The following is a 23,892-nucleotide window of genomic DNA, read 5'->3' on the forward strand; positions in this document are numbered from 1 at the left end:
TTCAGGTTCAGGGGATACGTGCATCCATGGCTGATCATGCCAATGTATGGCAAAAAGCATCACAGTATTTTAAAGCAATTGTCCTCCAATTAAAGTAAATTAATTAATTAACAACATTAAGAACATCATCAAAAGACTCCAATATGCCAAAGTTCAAGTAAACAATTTCAAAATTAAATTGTTCACTATTTGAGCTCTTATCTTTTCATTTATTGAGGGACTCCCTCACTTCTGGGGAGATACATTTACTGTCTTCCTATTTGCAAGTCTTATTTTGAATAAATGAAATTTTCTGGGGGAAAAAAAAAGGTGCAAGTAAAATCTTTAAGTGTGTGGCTAATTGAATCTAAATCTGTTCTTATTGCTGTTGTTCAATCTCTAAGTCATGTTCAACTCTTTGTGGCCCCATGGACTATAGCACTTTGAGCTTCTCTGTCCTCCTCTGTCTCCTGGAGTTTGGTCAAGTCCATGTCCATTGAGCTGGTAATGCTAAAAACTCAGCCATACCAACTTATTCTCTGCTGACCCCTTCTCCTTTTCCCCTCAATCTTTGCCAGAATTAGGGCCTTTACTAAAGTGGCTTAAAAATCTAAAACATGAGGCTAAAAGAAGGATAGCTTATTCAAGTCTCAACCTTAGAAGAAAAAGGCACACAATTTTAAAAGACAGCAGCTTATACTCTTTGGGAATATAATTTAATATTTAATACTGTTTAAATATCACTAAACTTCTATGAGCATTTGAACCACAGTATTAATTATGCCCATAATATAGTGTAAAAAATATTTCATTAACCTAACACGTTTTGGTTATTGCAAATATTAGTTGTTGTTGCTGTTGTTGTTCCATCACTACATCGTGTTTGACTCTTTGAGACCCCACGGACTGCAGCACACCAAGCTTCCCTGTCCTTCACTATCTCCTGGAGTTTGCTCAAACCCATGTCCATTGAGTTGGTGATGACATCCAACCATCTCATCATCTGTCACTCCCTTCTCCTCCTGCACTTAATCATTACGTTTCACAAAACTCTACAGTGCATTCTGGTTAATTTGTCCCTACTAAGGGGAGAGCTGAGTATGACTTAAACAAGAACATTTAATAGAATACAAATATCCAGTCTAGAAACTATAATAAGAATCTCCCTTCACTTGGTAATGGCTCTTAGCTATTACACAGAAAATTACCACACATGGCTCCTCCTAAAATGTGTTATAGATCAGACTCATAATCTTTCCTTCCAAAAAATGGCACAAGAATTGATTTCAATTATTATTTAATATGTATTTCCCTCCCTTGTCAAAAGAATTTCTCCATACACATGAAATTTAAGGTTGGCAGCCTGAATTCATTCATGGAACTTTTAAGGACTATTCATTTACAGTGAATTTTCTAGTTCTATCAATGTTACTGGAAGTCTGAAATAGATGATAGGATGTGCTGAAGTGACAATAGGCTTAGGGGAAGAAAAGCTTCTCAAAAATTTCCTAAAATGAATTTTATAAATTAGGTTAACATGACATTATACATAACCAGTACCTCTCGCACAGAACTGAGCTGATATCCCTCCTTGCTTTGCTTGCTCTCATACACGTCCCTGATGTCTGCATATGAACTATTGGCAAAAACATCAGGTAAAGTAATTAACCTCCAATTAAAGTAAATTAATTAATTTAAAAAAATTAAAAAAATAAATTAGGCCTATGTCTTTGAAAGCTAGAAAGTAATTTGTGCATTGGAAGGCTTTTTAAAAAAATTAATTTATTTTAATTGGAGGCTAATTACTTTATAATATTGTGGTGGTTTTTGCCATTCATCGACATGAAACAGCCATGGGTGTACATGTGTCCCACCATCCTGAACCTCCTTCCTATCTCCCTCTCTTCCCCTCCCTCTGGGTTGTCCCAGAGCACCAGCTTTGGGTGCCCTGCTTCAGGCATTGGATTTGCACTGGTTTGACTTCTTTGCTTGTTTGTTTTCATGCTATACCAACATATAAGGTGCTAGAGAGTATTTATAGTGCTGGCGGTGTGTTTTTACAGAGTGTGAGGTTCCAGTGGACACTTCCAAAATTGTGTGCCTTTACTTACACACTCAGTTCTCCCACAGAGGTTTTGTTAAAAGGAAGCATCTCCACCAGGAACAGCATGCATATCAATAGTAGCAGCATGTTTATACCTAAGCACTGCAGAATAGACTTTCAGTACTGGAAACAAACTAAGATTACATACTTTTGTCTTTAAATAATACCCACTGGACCCCTCCAAACTTATATATATATATACACTTCCCTATCAATGTTTCCATTGTTTTCCTCTATAAGATCCAGAGTTCATGGGTTTGAAGATCATATAATTTTGCATTCTATCTTTAAGAAAAAAGGTTTCAAAATCACTAATGAAAGCTAAACACTAGGGTGAACATTTATTTCGAGGGAGAAAAGCAATCAACAGCAACTGCAAAATTTTAAAAGCTGATGATCCTATAAATATCATAAAATCCAGAAAATGATATAGTATTTTATTAACTGCCTGATACAGCCTTAAACCCTTCCCTACTTTTTGAACCATAGTTCTTTTCACTTCTAACATGACACAGTATTTTCTATGGAGAGGTGGAGAAATTTAAATTTTTCCCTTTAGCGTGATTGATAGAAAACATTTTTAACACTGATATTTTTGAAGTCTTTCTTTCAGTTTCACATCTCATTAGTGGTTATGATATAGACAGTTAGCATTGTCAAACTGGGGGAAGCCTCTATCAAATTTCTTTCCCAGCTGAGCTAAATGACATAGAAGAGTTTTTGAGAGATCATTTCTGGCCCCAAACAATTTAGTCCCTGTTACTCCAACACTAACCACATATTCCAGCACCAATGCCGGAGGTCAAAAACGAACAGGAGAATTAGAACTTCATCCATGAAAACAACAGAGGAGATGGGGAAAATATCTCTGGAGTCATTTCTACAAAAGAGTGCTGCTGTTAACTAAATCAAACAAATAAAACTAGTCTGATAAATCCAAACTTACAGATCTCCAATAGAAACTCCACTTGGCATGATCCCACAAGCAACGTTGTTTACTCTAATACAACCCGCCCAAGGGTAAATGTGACAGATGGGCAAGTGATCACAACTGATAGCAGGCAAAACACGTTACTTTCCAAACAAAGAAATATGAGTGTGTGAGCAATTTGGCAGGCTCCTCTCTGAAGTTGGAAGGTCAGTTCTTTGCTGTTCATCCTCCCTGGCATAGCCTTCCTTCCTCCTGTCCCCCACGAACAATCCCCCCAACACAGAGCCACACCCCTGCTTGAGCCTAGCCAACCTGACCTGACTCCTCCCTCATCCCCTTGATGTCAGACTTTAGTGTTTCCATCTTCAGTGTTACCTTTGCCTGATTTGCAAGACCATCCTTGTGCACCTAACCAGGGCCACATCTCAGTAAATCTCACGATGGTTGAATTCCTAAATATTTTCCCCTTTCTTTACTCTGTTCTTCAATCCTCCATTAACCATTGAGAATTAGACAATCCTCCCAAACCTTACTTTATTCTCTGCTTAAAAACTTTCAGGTGGCCCTTAATTACAACCAGCGGTGTTATAACCTAAGCTTTTGAGAGCATCTTTATCCCTGTATTATTTCCCAAGCTACTTTAAATGAATTCTTTCTCCCCTAAATATTTTCCCATATATTTTAGGTTTGCTTTAGAAAGTTCCTCTTCCTGTCTTATATTCCACCTCCACTCCACTTTTTTTTCTTTTTTGCATGGAGCATCCTAGCTCTTCTCTCTCCTTTTCAAATAAATGTCTATATGAATCATAAATGAATATTAGTGATGTTATTGATCCTCAAATTTATAAAATAAAAAGTTTTTCAAATAAAAAAATAAAAGAACAAATATAATTTAATTTACACATGCTGGTTAATAAGGAAAAAAAAGTAATTTTTATTCATCTTGGTCTGCTGATGTTTTGCTTACCATCTTTGGGATTTCTCTAAATACCTATAGTCATAAAGATAATTCTCTTTTCTGGAGAAGGTACAGTCTCTATTTGACACAATACATACTATGATGTGACAGGAAACAATAAAGGACTGAAATGGTGTGGACCTAACAGAAGCAGAAGATATTAAGAAGAGGTGGCAAGAATACACAGAAGAACTATACAAAAAAGATCTTCATAACCCAGATGATCACCTAGAGCCAGACATCCTGGAATGAGAAGTCAAATGGGCCTTAGGAAGCATCACTATGAACAAAGCTAGTGGGAATGATGGAATTCCAGTTGAGCTATTTCAAATCCTAAAAGATGATGCTGTGAAAGTGCTGGACTCAGTATGTTAACAAATTTGGGAAAACTCAGCAGTGGCCATAGGACTGGAAAAGGTCAGTTTTCATTTCAACCCAAAAGAAAGGCAATGCCAAAGAATGCTCAAACTACCATACAATTGCACTCATCTCACTCGCTAGTAAAGTAATGCTCAAAATTCTCCAAGCCAGGCTTCAACAATACATGAACTGTGAACTTCCAGATGTTCAGTCTGGTTTTAGAAAAGTCAGAGGAACCAGAGACCAAATTGCCAATATCCAATGGATCATCAAAAAAGCAAGAGAGTAGGAAAAAAAAATCTAAGAGATGGGAATACTAGACCACCTGACCTGCCTATTGAGAAATCTGTATGCAGGTCAGGAAGCAACAGCTAGAACTGGACATGGAGCATCAGACTGGTTCCAATAAGGAAAGGAGTACATCAAGGCTGTGTATTGTTACCCTGTTTATTTAACTTATATGAAGAATACATGATGAGAAATGCTGGGCTGGATGAAGCACAAGCTGGAATCAAGGTTACCAGGAGAAATATCAATAACCTCAGATATGCAGATGACACTACCTTTATTACAGAAAGTGAAGAAGAAATAAAGAGCCTCTTGATGAATGTGAAAGAGGAGAGTGAAAAAGTTGGCTTAAAGCTCAACATTCAGAAAACTAAGATCATGGCATCCGGTCCCATCACTTCATGGCAAATATAAGGGGAAACAGTGACAGACTTTATTTTTGGGGGGCTTCAAAACCACTGCAGATGGTGACTGCAACCATGAAATTAAAAATTAAAAGACGCTTGCTCTTTGGAAGAAATGTTATGACCAAATTCAGTTCAGTTCAGTTCAGTCGCTCAGTTGGGTCCGACTCTTTGCGACCCCATGAATCGCAGCATACCAGGCCTCCCTGTCCATCACCAACTCCCGGAGTTTACTCAAACTCATGTCCATTGAGTCGCATCCTCTGTTGTCCCCTTCTCCTCCTGCCCCCAATCCCTCCCAGCATCAGGGTCTTTTCCAATGAGTCAACTCTTCGCATGAGGTGGCCAAAGTATTGGAGTTTCAGCTTCAGCATCAATTTTTCCAATGAACACCCAGGACTGATACTTAGGCAGCATATTAAAAAGCAGAGACGTTACTTTGGCAACAAAAGTCCTTCTAGTCAAAGCCATGGTTTTTCCAGTAGTCATGTATGGATGTGACAGTTGGACTATAAAGAAAGCTGTGAGCTGAAGAATTAATGCTTTTCAACTGTGGTGTTGTAGAAGACTCTTCAGAGTCCCTTGGATTACAAGGAGATCAAGCCTCTCAATCCTAAAGAAAATCAGTCCTGAATATTCATTGGAAGGATTGATCCTGAAGCTGCAGCTCCAGTACTTTGGACACCTGATGTGAAGAACTGACTCATTTGAAAAGACCCTGATGCTGGGAAAGATTGAAGGCAAGAGGAGAAGGGGATGAATGACAGAGGATGAGATGGTTGGATGGCATCACTGAGTCGATGGACATGAGTTTGAGTAAGCTCCGGGAGTTGGTGATGGACAGGGAGGCCTGGCGTACTACAGCCCATGGGGTGGCAAAGGGTCAGGCACGACTGACTGACTGAACTGAACTGAACTCCACCTATGTATAACATCTTCCCAACAATATCATAGCTTTGATTCAATTGCTATTACCAAACACACTGCTTAGTCCTGCAAAGATAAAATAAACATAAGAGAAAGTTTCTGCCTATAGGATGTCTGAATCTTGTAAGTGGGAGAAGATAAGAGTGACTACTAATTATAACAGAGAGTAGAGTATAGCCCTGCACAGTGATTACATATTATGTGGTAATTGTTAGACACTTGGATGCTCCCACTAGATGATTTGCTTTTGAACGTGGAGGCAGTGTCTGTTTAATCACAGTTTCTTTTATATCTTGCACTTAGTTTCTAGATGCATTGTTTTTCCATGGTTGGAGATGCTCAAGTAGGTGCTGGGAGGTGTCCTAAATGTTGCTGAGGGGACTCAGACATTGACTGATGATGTGGATTCAAGAGTAGGAGCACAAACGACATGCAAACGTGTGTTTGCATTCTCTATGTACTATGTGGAATATGAATCTGGGTGCAAGTCTCAATTCCAAGCTTCAGTTTCCTCACCTACTAAAGCAATTTGTCAATAACCAGCTGGGAGTGTTATCACGAGATTAGTGATGGGAACCTATTTGGTATCCAAAGGTTAAGTTTATTTCACATGTTACCCACTGATAAAGCTGGTGAGCTTTATATTTTGTTGTGTTGGCATTTTTTGAAATCTATTCCCCAAATCTATTTCAATCATAAAGATGGATCTGAAAAATGTAGTAGAAACTTAGTGAAGAGAAGCTTTAAAATATTTAAAGTCTGGATTAGGACATGTGACAAACTAAATGTCACATTTTTTACATTTCACTAATACTGTTCAGTTCAGTTCACTTGCTCAGTCGTGTCCAACTCTTTTCGAACCCATGGACTGCAGCACACCAGGCAACCCTGTCCATCACCAACTCCTGGAGCTTACTCAAACTCATGTCCATTGAGTCAGTGATGCCATCCAACCATCTTATCCTCTGTCATCCCCTTCTCCTCCCATCTTCAATATTTCCCAGCATCAGGGCCTTTTTTTTTTTTTAAACATAAATTTATTTATTTTAATTAGAGGCTAATTACTTTACAAATGAGTCAGCTCTTCACACCAGGTGGCCAAAGTATTGGAGCTTCAGCTTCAGCATCAGTCCTTCCACTGAATATTCAGGACTGATTTTCTTTAGGATTGACTGGCTTGATCTCCGTGTAGTCCAAGGGACTCTCAAGAGTCTTCTACAACACCACAGTTGAAAAGCATTAATTCTTCAGCACTCAGCTTTTATACTCCAACTCTCACATCCATACATGACTACTGGAAAAACCATAGCTTTGAGGCTCTAAACAAGACTCTGATAGGTCCATAACTCCTGCCAAGGAGGCAGTCTGTGTCCATGCACACTTGACGCTGCCTGGGTCCCCAAAAACCAAGCAGCTGCACTACCGTCATGCTCAGTCCTCACTGGGCCAGAGCTGCCACAGGCCAAAACAAAACAAAACAAAACAAAAAAATGAAGTTGCACCCAGGGTCACTTTGGTCCTGTCTGACTCTTTGTGGCCCTGTAGACTGTGGCCTGCCAGGCTTCTCCGTCAGAGAAGGAGTTCTCCAGGCAAGAATACTGGAGCATATTGGCCAATACTGGCTGCCATACGCTTGTAGAGCACTATATTTCCTACTACCCTAGCTGCCAACCCCCCTGAGTACCTGGTGCTGCCAGAACCCCTGTGACCCAAGCAGCTGCACTACCGCCACACCTGGCCCTCACAGGGGCAAACCCAAGCCCTCCGTGGTAGCCTCAGGAGCAAACCTCAGTGAATGACCGATATCCAGAAGTGGAAATAAAATCACCCAGGGGCAATGTGGCTAAGGAAGAAGACTCAAAACCTTCAGACAATTTGTACAAGCTGCAGATTAAATCCACACAATCAAAAAGGCAGACACTGTGTCTATGGAATATATAAAAGGACACTGAGAGTTTCCACAAAAGAAAATGCACTAGCTCTGATAGCTGTGGACATTGGAGGCAAGAACACAGAGGAGTAGGAACAGACTAGAATCTGAGCAGCTTCCACAGCAGGTCCAGAGATCAGCACAGTGTTGGAGGGCATTCTAGGGAGGTAAGCACAGGAAAGGACTCTGAGAAGACTGACTCAAGAAAATCATTTATTATTCTTAATTTTTTACGTGTTCTGTAGATGCTTTTGGATTTTTTTTCTTTTTTTTTTTCTCCCCCTACTCCCCCCATTGTAGTTGTTGATCTTATTGGCACTAAGAAATCCAATTAAGATTTTGAGCTTTTTTTTTTTTCTCAGTCGCATTTTTTATTCTTGCCATAAACCTCTGCCTCTACGTTGCGCTTTTGCAGTTATGTGGAGTTTTCTTCTTTCTTTTTTCTTTTTCTAATTTTAAATTTTAATTTTTTAAACCTATTTTTATTTTTTCTACATTTATTCCCTTGTGTGTCTTCCCTACTGCTCTTTTCCCCTTGCAGTTAATCTTTAACGCATATAAATCTTCTTTATCTACCTCTATTTAACTTTGCATATTTATTCTTTCTTTCTTTTCTTCCTCTCCTTCCCTCTCAACATATTTGTTAGTTTTATTTTCATTGCTTTATTCACCAATTGGCACTTTGCTTTAGTTTTCTTTTCCATTTTGTGCTTTAATTAGTTGTGTTATGGTAGATATAATTTTTGGTTTCCTTTTTTCACCAGGTCAATCTATTGTACTTAATTTTTGTTGGGTTGTTTTGATTTTGCTTATGGGTGTATATGTATATGTGTATATTCAGTCATAATTTCTAGTGTTGTTATAAATCTCTGCCTCTATATTGGGCTCTTGCAGTTCTGTGGGGTTTTCCTTTTTTCTTCCCCCCTTTTTTTTTCCTTCTACTTTTTTGTTTCTCTTTTCTCTTTTTTATGATTTTAATTTTTTAAACCTATTATAGTTTTTCTACATTTATTCCTTCATTTGCCTTTCCTACTGTTCTTTTCTCCTGGCAGTTAATCTTTAATGTATATAAATCTTCCTCATTTACCTCTATTTACCTTTGCATATCTATTCTTTCTTTTCTGTCTTTCCTTTCCTTTCAACATATTTGTTAGTTTTGTTTTCATTGCTTTATTCCCCACTTGGCACCTTGTTTTAGTTTTGTTTTCCAGTTTGTGCTTAAATTAGTTTTGTTCTTAACTGGTAAATATAATTTTTTTTTTTTAATTTCCTTAGTTCTCTGGATCAATCTACTGTACTTTATTTCTGTTGGACTGTTTTCACTTTGCATATAAGTGTATATGTATATGTCTATATTTCATTACTTTAATTATTATTTGCCTGATTTTATAACTGCCATTGGTCTCGGGTTCATCTTTGGTTTCTCATTTTTGGATATTTGTTTTCCTCTCCCTGAATGCCAAAGCAAACCATTTGTGAAATATTTGTTCCTGACCAGAGATCAAAGCCTGAGCCTTTGCAGTGGGAGCACTGACTCCAAGACCCTAGACTACCATAGATCTAACCCTAGGGAGTGTCAAATAGTGAGAACTCACACAAAGGAAACCACCTGAATAAAAGACCCAGCATCACCCAACCAACAGTAGCACCCCATGCAGGTCGCCTCATCTAAACAACAAACAAAGCAAAAATACAAACCCAATCTTTATCACTATACAGGAGTATTACCTCACTCAGCCTTGCCCATAAGAGGAAAAACAAACAAACAAGCAAAAATTCGTCATAAATCTCACCCTATATGAAGCTCACACAAACCACTGGACCAACCTTAGGAGGACAGAAACCAAAAGGAAGAAAGAATTCAATCTTCTTCAAGGAAAGAACTGAACTTTCCTTGAAGCTTGGGAAAAGGAGACCTCAAACACAAAAATTAAAAAAAAAAAAAAAAAAGAAAATACTGCACAAATGAAGCAACAAATTAGAAACACAGAAGTCCAAATAAATGCAGAGGAAATAGGGAAATTACCTGAAAAAGAATTCAGAATAATGATAGTAAAGATGATCAAAAACCTTGAGAACAAAGTGGAGAAAATGCAAGAGTCAATTAACAAAGACCTGGAAAAATTAAAGAATAAGCATATAGAGACAAATAACACAATTACTGAAATTAAAAATACTCTAGAAGGAACCAATAGCAGAATATCTGAAGCAGAAGAATGAGTCAGTGAGTTGGAAGATAAAATGGTGGAAGTAACTTCTGAAGAGCAGAATAAAGTAAAAAGAACGAAAAAAGCTGAGGACAGTCTCAGAGACCTTTGGGACAATATCAAATGCACCAACATTCGAATTAGAGGGGTCCCAGAAGAATAAGAGAGAAAGAAAGGGTATGAGAAAATTTTTGAAGGGATTATAGTTGAAAATTTCCCCAACATGGAAAAGGAAATAGCCCATCAATTCCAAGAGGCACAAAGAGTCCTATACAGGATAAACCCAAGGAGAAACACATCAAGATACATACTAATCAAACTAACAAATACTAAGCACAGAGAAAGAATATTAAAAGCAGCAAGGGAAAAGCAACAAGTTACATACAAGGGAGACCCCATACTCTTAACAGCTGATCTCTCAGCAGAAACTCTGCAGGTCAGAAGGGAATGGCAGGATATATTTAAAGTACTGAAAGGGAAAAATCTACACACAAGATTACTGTACCCAGCAAGGATCTCATTCAAAATTGATGGAGAAATAAAAAGTTTTTCAGACAAGCAAAAGTTAAGAGAATTCAGTACCACCAAACCAGCTTTATAACAAATGTTAAATGCACTTCTATAGTCAAGAAATGCAACAGAAGAAAAAAAAAATCTACAAAATCAACCCCAATTAGAAAATGGCAATAGGAATATATATATATATATATATATATATATATATATATATATACATATATATATATATATATATATATATATATATATACTTTAAATGTAAATGGATTAAATGCTCCAACCAAAATATAGACTGGCTGAATGAATACAAAAACAAAACCCACACATATGCTGTCTACAGGGAACCCATTTCAGACCTCAAGACACATATAGCCTGAAAGTGAGAGGAAAAATATATTCCACACAAATGGGAAGCAAAAGAAAGCTGGAGTAGCAATCCTCATATCAGACAAAACAGACCTTAAAATAAAGATTTCAAGAGATAAGGAAGGACACCACATAATGATCAAGGGATCAATCCAAGAGGAAGACATAACAATTGTAAATATCTATGCATCCAACATAGGAGCACCTCAATACATAAGACAAACACTAACAGACATAAAAGGAGAAAGTGACAGTAATACAATAATAGTGGGAGGCTTTACTACCCCAGTGACACCAAAGGACAGATCATCAAACAGAAAATTAAGAAGGAAATACAAGTCTTAAATGATACATTAGATGAGATGTATCTCACTGATATCTTCAGGACATTCCATTCAAATGCAGAAAAATACACCTTCTTTTCAAGTGCACTTGGAACATTCTACAGGATAGACCACATCTTGGGTTACAAATCAAACCTCAGTAAATTTAAGAAAATTGAAACCATATCAGTCATCTTTTCTGACCACAACGCTATGAGAATAGCTAATGAATTACAAGAAAAAAACTGTAAGAAACACAAACACATGGAGATTATACAACATGTTTCTAAACAACCAACAGGTTACTGAAGAAATCAAAATAGAAAAAAAAAAAAAATCTAGAAACAAATGACAATGAGAACACAACAACTCAACACCTATGGGATGCAGCAAAGCAGTTCTTAGAGGGAAGTTTATGGCAGTACAACCCTACCACAAGAAACAAGGAAAACATTGAACAGACAACCTGACCTTGCATCTAAAGCAACCGGAAAAAGAAGAACAAAAACCCCCAAAACTAACAGAAGGAAAGAACTCATAAAGATCTGAGCAGAAATAAATGAAAAAAGAAATCTAAGAAACAATAGTGAAGATTAACAAAACTAAAAGTGGGTTCTTTGAGAAGATAAGCAAAATTGACAAACCCTTAAACATACTCATGAAGAAAAAAAGAGAGAAGAATCAAATCAACAAAATTAGAAATGAAAAAGGTAGAATATTGTGAACAACTATATGTCAATAAAATATATAACCTGGAAGAAATGGACAGATTCTTAGAAAAGTTGAATTTTCCAACACTGAACCAGGAAGAAATAGAAATTATGAACAACCCAATTACAAGCACTGAAATTGAAGCTGTGATTAAAAAAACTCCCCCAAAACAAAAGCCCAGGACCAGATGACTTCACTGGAGAATTCTATCAAACATTTAGAAAAGAGCAAATGCCTATTGTTCTAAAAGTCTTTCAAAAAATTACAGAGGAAGGAACACTTCCAAATTCATTCTTTGAGGGAACTATCACCCTGATATAAAAACCAGAAAAGACAACACAAAAAAAGGAAACTACAGGCCGATATCACTGATGAACATAGATGCAAAAATCCTCAACAAAATTTTAGCAAACAGAATTCAGCAAAACATCAAAAAGCTCATACACCATGAACAAGTTGGGTTTATTCCAGAGACACAGCATTCTTCAACATATGCAAATCAAACAATGTGATACACTATATTAATAAACTGAAAGATAAAAACCATAGGATCATCTCAATAGATGCAGATAAAGCCTTTGACAAAAAACAGCACCTATTTATGATTAAAATTCTTCAAAAAATGGGCATAGAAGGAACCTACCTCAACATAGTAAAGGCCCTATATGATAAGCCTACAGCAAACATTATTCTTAAAGGTGAAAAACTGAAAGCATTTCCCCTAAGATCAGGATCATGACAAGGCTGTCCACTTTTACCACTATTATTCAACATAGTTCTGGAAGTCCTACCTACACCAATCAAAGAGGAAAAAGAAGTAAAAAAGAATCCAGATCAGAGAAGAAGAACTAAAGCTCTCACTGTTTGCAGATGACATGATACTGCACATAGAAAACCCTAAAGATAGTATCAGAAAACTATTAGAGTTAATCAGTGAATTTAGCAAAGTTGCAGGATACAAAGTCAATACAGATAATTCACTTGCATTTCTATATATTAACAATGAAAATCAGAAATAGCAATTAAAGAATCAATCCCTTTCACCATTGCAACAAAAAGAATTAAATATCTAGGAATAAACTTACCTAAGGAGATGAAAGAACTGCACACAGAAAATTATAAGACACTAAAGAAAGAAATCAAAGATGACATAAACAGATGGAGGGATATTCCTTGTTTCTGGGTAGGAAGAATCAATATTGAGAGAATGACTATACTATCAAATGATATCTACTGATTTGATGAGATCCCTATCAAATTTCCAATAGCATTTTTCACAGAACTAGAACAAAAAATTTCACAATTCATATGGAAACACAAAAGACCCCAAATAGCCAAAGCAGTCTTGAGAAAGAAGAATGGAGCTGGAGAAACCAAGCTTAATGACTTCAGATTATACCACAAAGCTACAGTCATCAAGACAGTATGGTACTGGCACAAAAACAGAAACATAGACCAATGGAACAAGATAGAAAGCCCAGAAATAAACCCATACACCTATGGGTACTTTATTTTTGACAAAGGGGGCAAGAATATTCAATGGGGCAAAGACAGCCCCTTCAATAAATGCTGCTGGGAAAACTGGACAGCCATATGCAAAAGAATGAAATTAGAACACTTTCTAACTCCATACACAAAGACAAACTCAAAATGGATTAAAGACCTAAATGTAAGACCGGAAACTAGAAAACCCTTAGAGGCAAACATAGGCAGAACACCCGATGACATAAATCAATGCAAGATCGCCTATGACCCACCTCCTAGAGTAATGGGAATGCAAACAAAAGTAAACGAGTGGGACCTGATTAAACTTACAAGCTTTTGCACATCAAAGGAAACTCTAAGGAATGTGTAAAGAAAACTCTCTGAATGGGAAAAAAATAATAGCAATTGAAACAACTGACAAAGGATTAATTTCCAAAATATACAATAGCTCACGCAACTCAATACCAGAAAAACAAACAACCCAATCAAAAAGTGGGAAAAGACCTAAACAGACATTTCTCCAAAGAAGACATACAGATGGCTAACACACACATGAAAAGATGCTCAACATCGCTCGTTATTAGAGAAATGCCAATCAAAACTACAATGAGATATCACCTCACACCAGGCAGATTGGCCCTCATCAAAATGTCTGCAAACAATCAATGCTGGAGAGGGTGTGGAGAAAAGGGAACACTCTTGGACTGTTGCTGGGAATGTAATATACACTCACTGTGAATTGAGCCACTATGGAAGACGGCATGGAGATTTCTTATAAAAACTAGGAATAAAACCACCATCAGTTCAGTTCAGTTCAGTTGCTCAGTCGTGTCCAACTCTTTGCGACCCCATGAATCGCAGCACACCAGGCCTCCCTGTCCATCACAAACTCCTGGAGTTTACTCAAACTCATGTCCATCGAGTCGGTGATGCCATCCAGCCATCTCATCCTCTGTCACCCCCTTCTCCTCCTGCCCCCAATCCCTCCCAACAACAGGGTCTTTTCCAATGAGTCAACTCTTTGCATGAGGTGGCCAAAGTATTGGAGTTTCAGCTTCAGCATCAGTCCTTCCAATGAACACCCAGGACTGATCTCCTTTAGGATGGACTGGTTGGATCTCCTTGTAGTCCAAGGGACTCTCAAGAGTCTTCTCCAACACCACAGTTTAAAAGCATCGATTTTTTGGCACTGAGCTTTCTTCACAGTCCAACTCTCACATCCATACATGGCCACTGGAAAAACAGGCAGGCCTTTGTTGGCAAAGAAATGTCTCTGCTTTTTAATATGCTATCTAGGTTGGTCATAACTTTCCTTCCAAGGAGTAAGCATCTTTTAATTTCATGGTTGCAAATCACCATCTGCAGTGATTCTGGAGTTCCCAAAAATAAAAACCACCATATGACCCAGCAATTCCACCCCTAGCCATATACCTTGAGGAAACCAAAATTGAAAGAGACACATGTATCCCATTGCTCATTGCAGCACTATTTACAATAGCTAGAACATGGAAGCAACCTAGATGTCCATCATCAGATGAATGGATAAAGATTGTATGGCATATATACACAGTGAAATATTACTCAGCCATAAAAAGGAATGAACTTGAGTCAGTTCTGATAAGGTGGATGAACCTAGAACCTATTACACAGAGTGAAGTGAGTCAGAAAGAGAAAGATAAATACCATATTCTAGCACATATATATGGAATCTAGAAAAATGGTACTGAAACTTTTATTTACAGAGCAACAATGGAGAAACAGACATAGAGAATAGACTTATGGACATGGGGAGAGGGGAGGAGAGGGTGAGATGTATGGAAAAAGTAACATGGAAACTTACATTACCATATATGAAATAGATAGCCAACGGGAATTTACTGTATGGCTCAGGAAACTCAAACAGGGGCTCTGTATCACCCTAGAGGGGTGGGATGGGGAGGGAAATGGGAGGGAGTTTCAAAAGGGAGGGGATATATGTATACCTATGGCTGATTCATGTTGAGGTTTGACAGAAAACAGCAAAATTCTGTAAAGCAATTATCCTTCAAAAAATTAATTGAAAAAAATAAAGAAAAGAAAAACCATAGCTTTGACTAAACGGACTTTGTCAGCAAAGTAATGTCTCTACTAATACTAATAATGGTTTTAAACAGCAGTCTCATTAATGATGAGTTGCAAAGAGATGATCTGGCCACCTGCAGATAGTCCATGTCATCAGAGCCTTAGCAGGGAAGGAAGACAATTCTGAAGAGTAAATTGCTCTATAGTGTCACTTATAATAAAGGGAAACTTGTCTAAGAAATTTTATCTTAAAGTGAAGAACTCCTTTGATATTTTTACCATCAACTTAGCATGGTCCTATTATTTTACTACTGAGACACTTAAACTTTCGTTTTTCTTATCCCTTACAGAGGAATCAATTGTTTAAAATTAAAGGAGAGAGCAGCAGTCTTTGAATGTTTATCTGGGTTTGGATGGAGATATCAAAGACTGCTGTTGGAGATTATCAGCCACATGTTCAACTTTTTATGTATTCATTGGATTATTTATAGAAAAAATGAAAATATGACAGGTTTTAATAAAATATAACTTTTTAAAAAAGATAATATCTCCTTTTACTTATCAACAGTATGCTATTAAAGGTATAGTTAGGATATCTGCCAAGTTTATAATATTGTTCTTCTCTGGAAACTAATGTCCCCAGGAACCGTGCTTGTTTTCAGTGAACTTCACACCTGAACCACCCATGTCACTGGTGGCTGATGAGTGTAGATCCCAGATCTGATTTCCTGAAACTCTTGTTCTATAGTCATAGACACCTGGCATGCCTAAGTGAATATGATTCTCCTACCTAGGTGTCTGAATTTGATTTGAGAGGCAGCCAGCCAGCCAGTATCTGCAGGTGAAGAGAACTGGATGTGTAGATGTGGCAGTCCGAGGGTGGACATATTTCACCACGAGCTGAGCCAAGTTGATCAGAGAAGCCAAATACCCAGCCTGTACGTTAGCATGGGATGAAAACACACGTGCAAAAAAAAAAATAGAGAGGAAATGTAGGGAGACACTCTAGTGCCTCAGTCTAGCTGTTTCTTCAGGCCTGATGCATTCCTATTACTGGACTTTATGACACCTGATAAAAGAAATGTTCACATGCTGAGGTCTGCGGAAGTCATTCTAGCGTATACACATTAACTTGACTTTTTGCTAACTAGAACAGTCTGTCTGATAACATATATTGTACATCTGCTTTAATTATTAAGGAAAAGAGTGTATTAACCAGAAGTTAAAAAAAAAAATGTCCAAGTTTACAATAAGGTTAAATGCTTCCCTTCCCAGGACACCAGTGCTAGTTCTGCTGGTTGATAAGACTCCCTTTGCAAGTGCCAAGGCCATGCTGACTACCTGTGTATGTGTTGATCTGGCTTTTCAGAAAACTTGAAGAAAAGAATCCCTAACTTGTTTGGTGTTCCTTGCTCTGAAAATACATAAAACTATGCTTGAAACCCTGCTTATCCTGAGCAGTCTTTGAGAGTAATCTTAGAAGCTGTCTTCTGGATTATTGTCTTTAGTTTGACTCAAATAAAACTTTATTTTATTCCTATTATAGATAGTTTACTGAATGTTTTCATCAACACAGCCCCCCTATCCCCCACCAGGTTTATTTGTTCACTTATTTATTTATCATTCAAAGAAGATGACACAGCTTCTCTATTTGCAAACAACTAATTTGCCCAGTTAATTTACAAAAAGTAACTAAATATCTGTGACTTCAGTGGATCCATAATTTACCCTGGGAGAAACTGCAGAGTATGATACATGATGAAATTTTTATAATAGTTACTTTTTATTTACTGTCTATAATCTTATGGATACTCATGAATACTCATGTTTTAAGTGCTTATGGATGTTTATTTCTAAACAGTGCAGTCTTGTGCACTGTAAGTGCAGTCTTGTGCGCCTGAAATGATTATCCCCATTTTATAGAAGAGGAAATTCAGGACCCAGAGTGTTCTAAATTACACAGCTGGTGACACAGTTAGAATTCAAACTGTGGGATGCTGCTTTCTGTTTTGAAAGTCAGGTAAGTTTCACCCAGCAACACGACAGACTTTCCTGAAATCCAAACACTTCACTAGATCTCCAACGACCTTTCCATTCCCCCCACTTCCACCACCCTGTACTTGTCAATTCAACAAATGACACCTCGATTTTATCTGGTTGGTCAGTTTAACCTACGTTTCACAAAACTTCACAAAGTTATCTTTTACTCCTTTCTGTTTGCACACATTCTACCTTTGTCCCATCATTAAATCCTTCTAGATCATTTCCATAGATTCAGAATAGACCTCTTCTCACCCCTCTGAGCCTTGTTCTGTCTATGGGGATGTCGCCAGTCTCCTTGTTTCTATTCCTGCGCCCATCTCATTGCATATTCTGTCCACTGCAATGTGTACAGAAGAAATCTTTTAAAACATAAATCTGCTCTTGTGGCTTTCCTGCCCCAAACTCTCCAATAGCAACATGAATTGGCCTGCCCTGCCCTTGTCCTTCTCTGTCTCCCTCACATATTCTCCAGCTCTGATGTTTTCCTAGCTGATCCCCAAACATTTTGAGGAGGTTCTTCCCAGTGCCTTTCTGCTTGCTGTTTCCTTAACCAGGGATGTGCTTATACAGAGGCAGACCCTTGACCTAGACTCAGAGGTTTACTGAAACCTGACTGAATGAAGGAATTGATACTTTAAATTTACATTTAAAAAATCAGATTTACAAGGCTCGACATACTTTCTTTAATTACTATAAGAATCATCCTCCTAAAATTTCCAATTCAGAATATAACCTTTTTCAGAATATGCTCATGTTTCCATAAAATCTTTATGCCTTTGCAGCTTACTTTTTTTGCCTTGCACTCCTTGATTTTTCACTACAAATTGGAATGAATGTGAAAGGCCACAGTGCTTTTGTAGCTACATGAAAGACTACAGTTTTTCCAATCTTGCTCTCTTTTACTGTGCCATATAAGTGCTGTAAATTTATTTATTGATAACAATGTGGACCACTCTTTCTCTCTTTTAATGTTTGAGATAAAGATCTGACTGTTTAGCTTTCTGTTTGGAAGACAAAAACTTCATAGTGTCCATACACATAAAGATGGTAGACCTGGTTCCTCAGAGATAAGAATAAGAAAAACAAAAGCAATCCCACTGTCCCTGTTGTGGGTTATTCACTCATTCATTTAAAGAGCATGTATTTCTGAAACAGTACATATGTCTCACTGAAGAGATGGTAGAACCAGGACCAGGTTCTAACTTTCTAGATCAGCAGGCTTGTTCAGATGGTAGACTACACTATCTGCTGCAGATTTTTCAATTTTTCAGGCTAAGATTTTAAATATTGATAGCTGATGTACAAAAGATACTTAGATGAACACATTTCCATTTTTCCCATAGAAATGGATCATTAAACTTAGTATTTTTCTTCACTTTTAGAGACATTATTCCATGTTTCATATTTAATCAGTAACTTTCCTAAAAACTAACATGCTCTAACCATTAAAGTTCTTAGAGATGCCTAGCAAACATTTTTAATTTATTTTAGGACTAAGTTTTGCTTGGTTACTAACCAGTTCATAAAATATTTATATGCTTTTAATGAATAGAATGTGATGCTAACTGTTCCTGAAGAGTTTATATAAGTAATAATTCACAAAGGACAGTGTATCTATGTTTGAATGAAGCAAACACCTAGGTTAGTGGATGGGCATCTTGGAGAGGTTAAAGGCAGAATGTGTCTGTTTCATAGGATAATAATCTGGTTGTGTCAATTCAATCAAACTTTTACAGTGGACTTACTATGGTTACAAAAGTAAATAGGAAACTTACCCTTTTAACAAGTTTCACAATCCAGCAGGAGAAATGGAGACAGAAACTAGATCGTGTGACCAGCAGAAAGCTAACAACTCAGGTGAAAGGTTCAAAGGGAGTGCAGAGTAATACAGAGGACTAGAAGGGGAAGAGGTACTTAGAGACCCTGCAATTCATATATTCACTCTGTACTGAGTTCTGAATTCACACCTGCCAATTCCTTGTCTTTCACACACTAAGAGAGTAGGATATTTAAATGAAAACCCAACCACATGGTCTTAAATTACTAACAAAGTTTGTAATATAATCACATTATATTTGTCAAATATTTCTGAGTTATATTCATCTTTATCATGTCCCAGGAGAATCTTCTACATACATGACTATTCACATTAGGTTCATAATTATTTCTTTTTGAAATGAATAATGTCTTCTAAATATAAGAAAACCTCAAGATAGTTTGTTTCTTAAAATATAAGCTATTTAGCTGGTAATAACAACAGTGATGGAACCTATACAATGAAAGCTTTTCTCAAAATGGTCTCATTTAAATGCACTACTACTGTCTGTTGCAAATGACACTTGTTTCCTGCAACAAACATCATCTACTATACTGATGGTATATGAATGTTTTTGAAGATTAGCTTGATGCCCAACCAGTTTAACTCCTCCTAACAACTGATTTCTCAAGAGTACTTACATACTCTTCATACCCCTTGTGGGCTGGCAGAGGGGGTGCCCTGTATCCTGGCATGGTGGGTGACCCCCGGGCTCGCGGGGTAGGAACGCCTCTTGCTACAGGGGGTGCTGGAAGAGCACCACGGGTCACAGTGGTCCCTCGAGGGGTGAGAATGCCTCGTCCAGGTGGTGGGGGAGGAGGAATGGCTCCCCCACGTCCCCTAGGAGAAACAGGCCATGTACAGATGAGAAACAAGTGATGAGAGAAAGGAATTAAAGCTGGCAAATCTCTCATCTTACAGGCTGTATACAATGGGAAGAAAACCACATTTATTTCTGCACCTCTGAGAGTGTGAGTATGTGTGTTTAATGGAGATTCTTTAGGATATAAAGCATTTTGACCTCCACAGAATAAGTTTTGTAAATATTGGGTATGACTGAGTTATCATGAAAACCAATACTTTGATATTTTTTATAACACTAAAAATTTAAAGCAAAACAACCAAAAATCCACCCACTCTCATTTCTATTCAAAGTTTACCAAAAAAGCGAAAATGAGAGCAATGTCTAATATATGACTCACTGGACCATTCAGTGCACCTATTTTTCAATGTCTCCTCCATGCTGGAGGTAACTGACAGTAATAGGCAATTTTGTCACTTAAAAAAAAAAAAAGCTGCACTTTGACAATACTTGTAGCTATCATGATATCATTCTACCTATTATAGTAGCTTAGATTTAAGGTCACTTGAATCACAACTCATTGTCACTGATTTATCGTTATGCACATAACCCTTTGAATGGGCAAAGTTCCTGATATAATTTATTTCCTGTGCTAAGTATGGTGCTAGTGAACACATGCAGACTCTGCTATAAAAATAATAACTGAATATCTTGCACTGTAGTGCTGGACACATAAGTAATTTGTACTAAAAGCATGAGATCAAATGGTTGCAGTTAATTCTTAAGTATTATGAGGCCTTTGGAAAGGTTGAGTGTTTGTCTAAAATCTTTGGGCAAAACCATAGTTATTTCACTCTTTATTTTGTCTGAGATTTTGGCCACCAGAAAGCACTACTTTCAGCAAGATCGCTAAGCCTTTTAGGAAAATGATGATCATGGGATGTAGAATGGGAAAGACTAGAGGTCTCTTCAAGAAAATTAAAGATAGTAAGAGAACTTTTCAGGCAAAAATGGGCACAATAAAGGACAGAAATGGTATGGGCCTAACAGAAGCAGAAGATACTAAGAAGAAGTGACAAGAAAGCACAGAAGAACTGTACAAAAAAGATTTTCATGATCCAGATAACCACGAAGTTGTGGTCACTCATCTAGAGCCAGACATCCTGGAATTCAAAGTCAAGTGGGCCTTAGGAAGCATCACTATAAACAAAGCTAGTGGAAGTGATGGAATTCTAACCGAGCTATTTCAAATCCTAAAAGATGATGCTGTTAAAGTGCCACACTCAATATGCCAGCAAATTTGGAAAACTCAGCTGTGGACACAGGACTGGAAAACGTCAGTTTTCATTCCAATCCCAAAGAAAGACAATGCCAAAGTATGCTCAAACTACCACACAACTGCACTCATCTCACATGCTAACAAAGTGATGCTCAAAATTCCCCAAGCCATGCTTCAACAGTACATGAGCTTCTAGATGTTCAAGCTGGATGTAGAAAAGGTAGAGGAACCAGAGATCAAATTGCCAACATCTGTTGGATCATTGAAAAAGCAAGAGAGTTCCAGAAAAACATCTACTTCTGCTTTATTGACTATGCCAAAGCCTTTGACTGTGTGAATCACAACAAACTGTGGAAAATTCTTCAAGAGATGGGAATACCAGACCACCTGACCTGTCTCCTGAGAAATCTATATGCAGGTCAGGAAGCAGCAGTTAGAACTGGACATGGAACAACTGACTGGTTCCAAATAGGTAAAGGAGTGCATCAAGGCTGTATATTGCCATCCTGCTTTTTTAACTTATATGCAGAGTACATCATGAGAAATGCTGAGCTGGATGAAACACAAGCTGGAATCAGGATTGCCAGGAAAATATCAATAACCCTAGATATGCAGATGACACCACCCTTATGGTAGAAAGGAAAGAAGAACTACAGAGCCTCTTGATGAACGTGAAAGAGGAGAGTGAAAAAGTTGGCTTAAATCTCAACATTCAGAAAACTAAGATCATGGCATCTGGTCCCATCACTTTGTGGCAAATAGATCAGGAAACAATGGAAATAGTGACACACTTTATATTTTTAGGCTCCAAAATCAAAAATTAGGCAAAAATTAGTCTGTATTTCCATAGTGACTGCAGACATTAAATTAAAAGACACTTACTCCTTGGAAGGAAAGTTATGACCAATCTAGATAGCATATTAAAAAGCAGAGACATTACTTTGCTATAAAAGTTATGTCTAGCCAAAGCTATAGTTTTTCCAGGAGTCATGTATGGATGTGAGAGTTGGATTCTAAAGAAAGCTGAGCACTGAAGAATTGATGCTTTTGGACTCTGGTGTTGGAGAAGATTCTTGAGAGTCCCTTGGACAGCAATGAGATACAACCAGTCCATCCTAAAGGAAATCAGTCCTGAATATTCATTGAGAGGACTGATGCTGAAACTCCCCAATTCTTTGGCCACCTGATTTTAAGAACTGACTCATTTGAAAAGACCCTGATGCTGGAAAGATTGAAGGTGGGAGAAGAAAGGGACAACAGAGGATGAGATGGTTGGATGTCATCACCAACTCAGTGCACATGAGTTTGAGTAAACTCTGACAGTTGGTGATGGACAGGGAGGCCTGGCTTGCTGCAGTCCATGGGGTCACAAAGAGTCAGACAGGACTGAGTGACTGAATTGAATTGAACTAAATTGAACAGGTGGGGATGTAGGTTATGCTTTCTTCTCTGAACAGTAGGCAGTTGGCTTTGTGGTAAATGAGCTTTAAGAGTGAACAATAAAGAATACTGGTAGAGCTCTTAACAGTTTTCAATAGATTATAGAGCTAATGAATAGAGAAACTATTAGGGAACTTACTGTGAATCTAATGTATAGAGAATGCTCTCCTACATTGGGAGACCCTGAAAGGCCCAGTGGCCCCTTCAATCACAATATATCTAAGACCATAATATTCTAAACTACTGTGATGACACAAAAGCCCATCTATAAAATGGAAATATAGACAAACTTTTGCCTTCACTGGGCCTCCTAACACTTCATATGTAAGGTGTGCATATATCCAGGTTTGCCCAGTATAGTTCAGAATTATAACTGTTGTCCTAGTTTAGCATTTTAATACTTTTGAAAGTGTCCCTTGGGTGGGTAGTAAATCACGTCACCATACTTTAGCCAGAAATTCTATTTATGCCATTGAACAATCACAGGTAAGTTGGTATAACTCCCTGAGCCTGAGTTGTTATAACTCTTTTCTTAATGGGTAAAGTAGGATTTCTGAATCTATAGCAATTCTTCCTGCTTTAGAATTACATTCTGCTCACATCAAATCTAATTTCTCACCCCATTCTTTCATCAAGTGTCTCCCAGACAGAACCCTGCCTATCTCTTGAACCTGACTCATTATCTCTGACATCGTATGTTCTTGCCCTGGAATATTAACCCTATATCTCTCATCAACTCAGATCTTCAATTCAACTCAAGATTGACATCACCTATTTAGAACATAGTGTTCCTGGCTGAATCAACACTATAGTGTTCTTTTCTCTACTTTTCTGACTTCTTGAAAGTTTTCTATTCTTAATTCCACACTCCCTGCTCATTCCTGACTCAAATGAAATCTAGTTATTGCTTTCTCCACTTTGTTGAAAATACTCTTGACTGGTGTCACCAGTATCTTACT

The 23,892-nt window shown here is 37.6% G+C and overlaps 1 protein-coding gene across 15 annotated transcripts in view; it reads right to left on the reverse strand.

The window, feature by feature from the left end:
• KHDRBS2 (KH RNA binding domain containing, signal transduction associated 2) overlaps positions 1 to 23,892 on the reverse strand; it is a 714,887-nt gene that overhangs the window by 268,889 nt on the left and 422,106 nt on the right. For 11 of the 15 annotated variants that reach the window (XR_006266120.1, XR_006266122.1, XR_006266121.1 and 8 more), the window contains one exon: positions 20,054 to 20,252. Coding sequence is in view for 9 of the 15 variants with exons in the window: in XM_043450331.1 (XP_043306266.1) it covers positions 20,054 to 20,252 (199 nt within the window). In the remaining 6 variants the exon portion in view is untranslated. The remainder of the gene's footprint in view (positions 1 to 20,053; positions 20,253 to 23,892) is intronic. The other 4 variants (XR_006266123.1, XR_006266124.1, XM_043450330.1 and 1 more) reach the window with 1 other exon arrangement.

Source organism: Cervus canadensis, chromosome 28, assembly GCF_019320065.1.
Source record: "Cervus canadensis isolate Bull #8, Minnesota chromosome 28, ASM1932006v1, whole genome shotgun sequence".
Taxonomy (NCBI): Eukaryota; Metazoa; Chordata; class Mammalia; order Artiodactyla; family Cervidae; genus Cervus; species Cervus canadensis.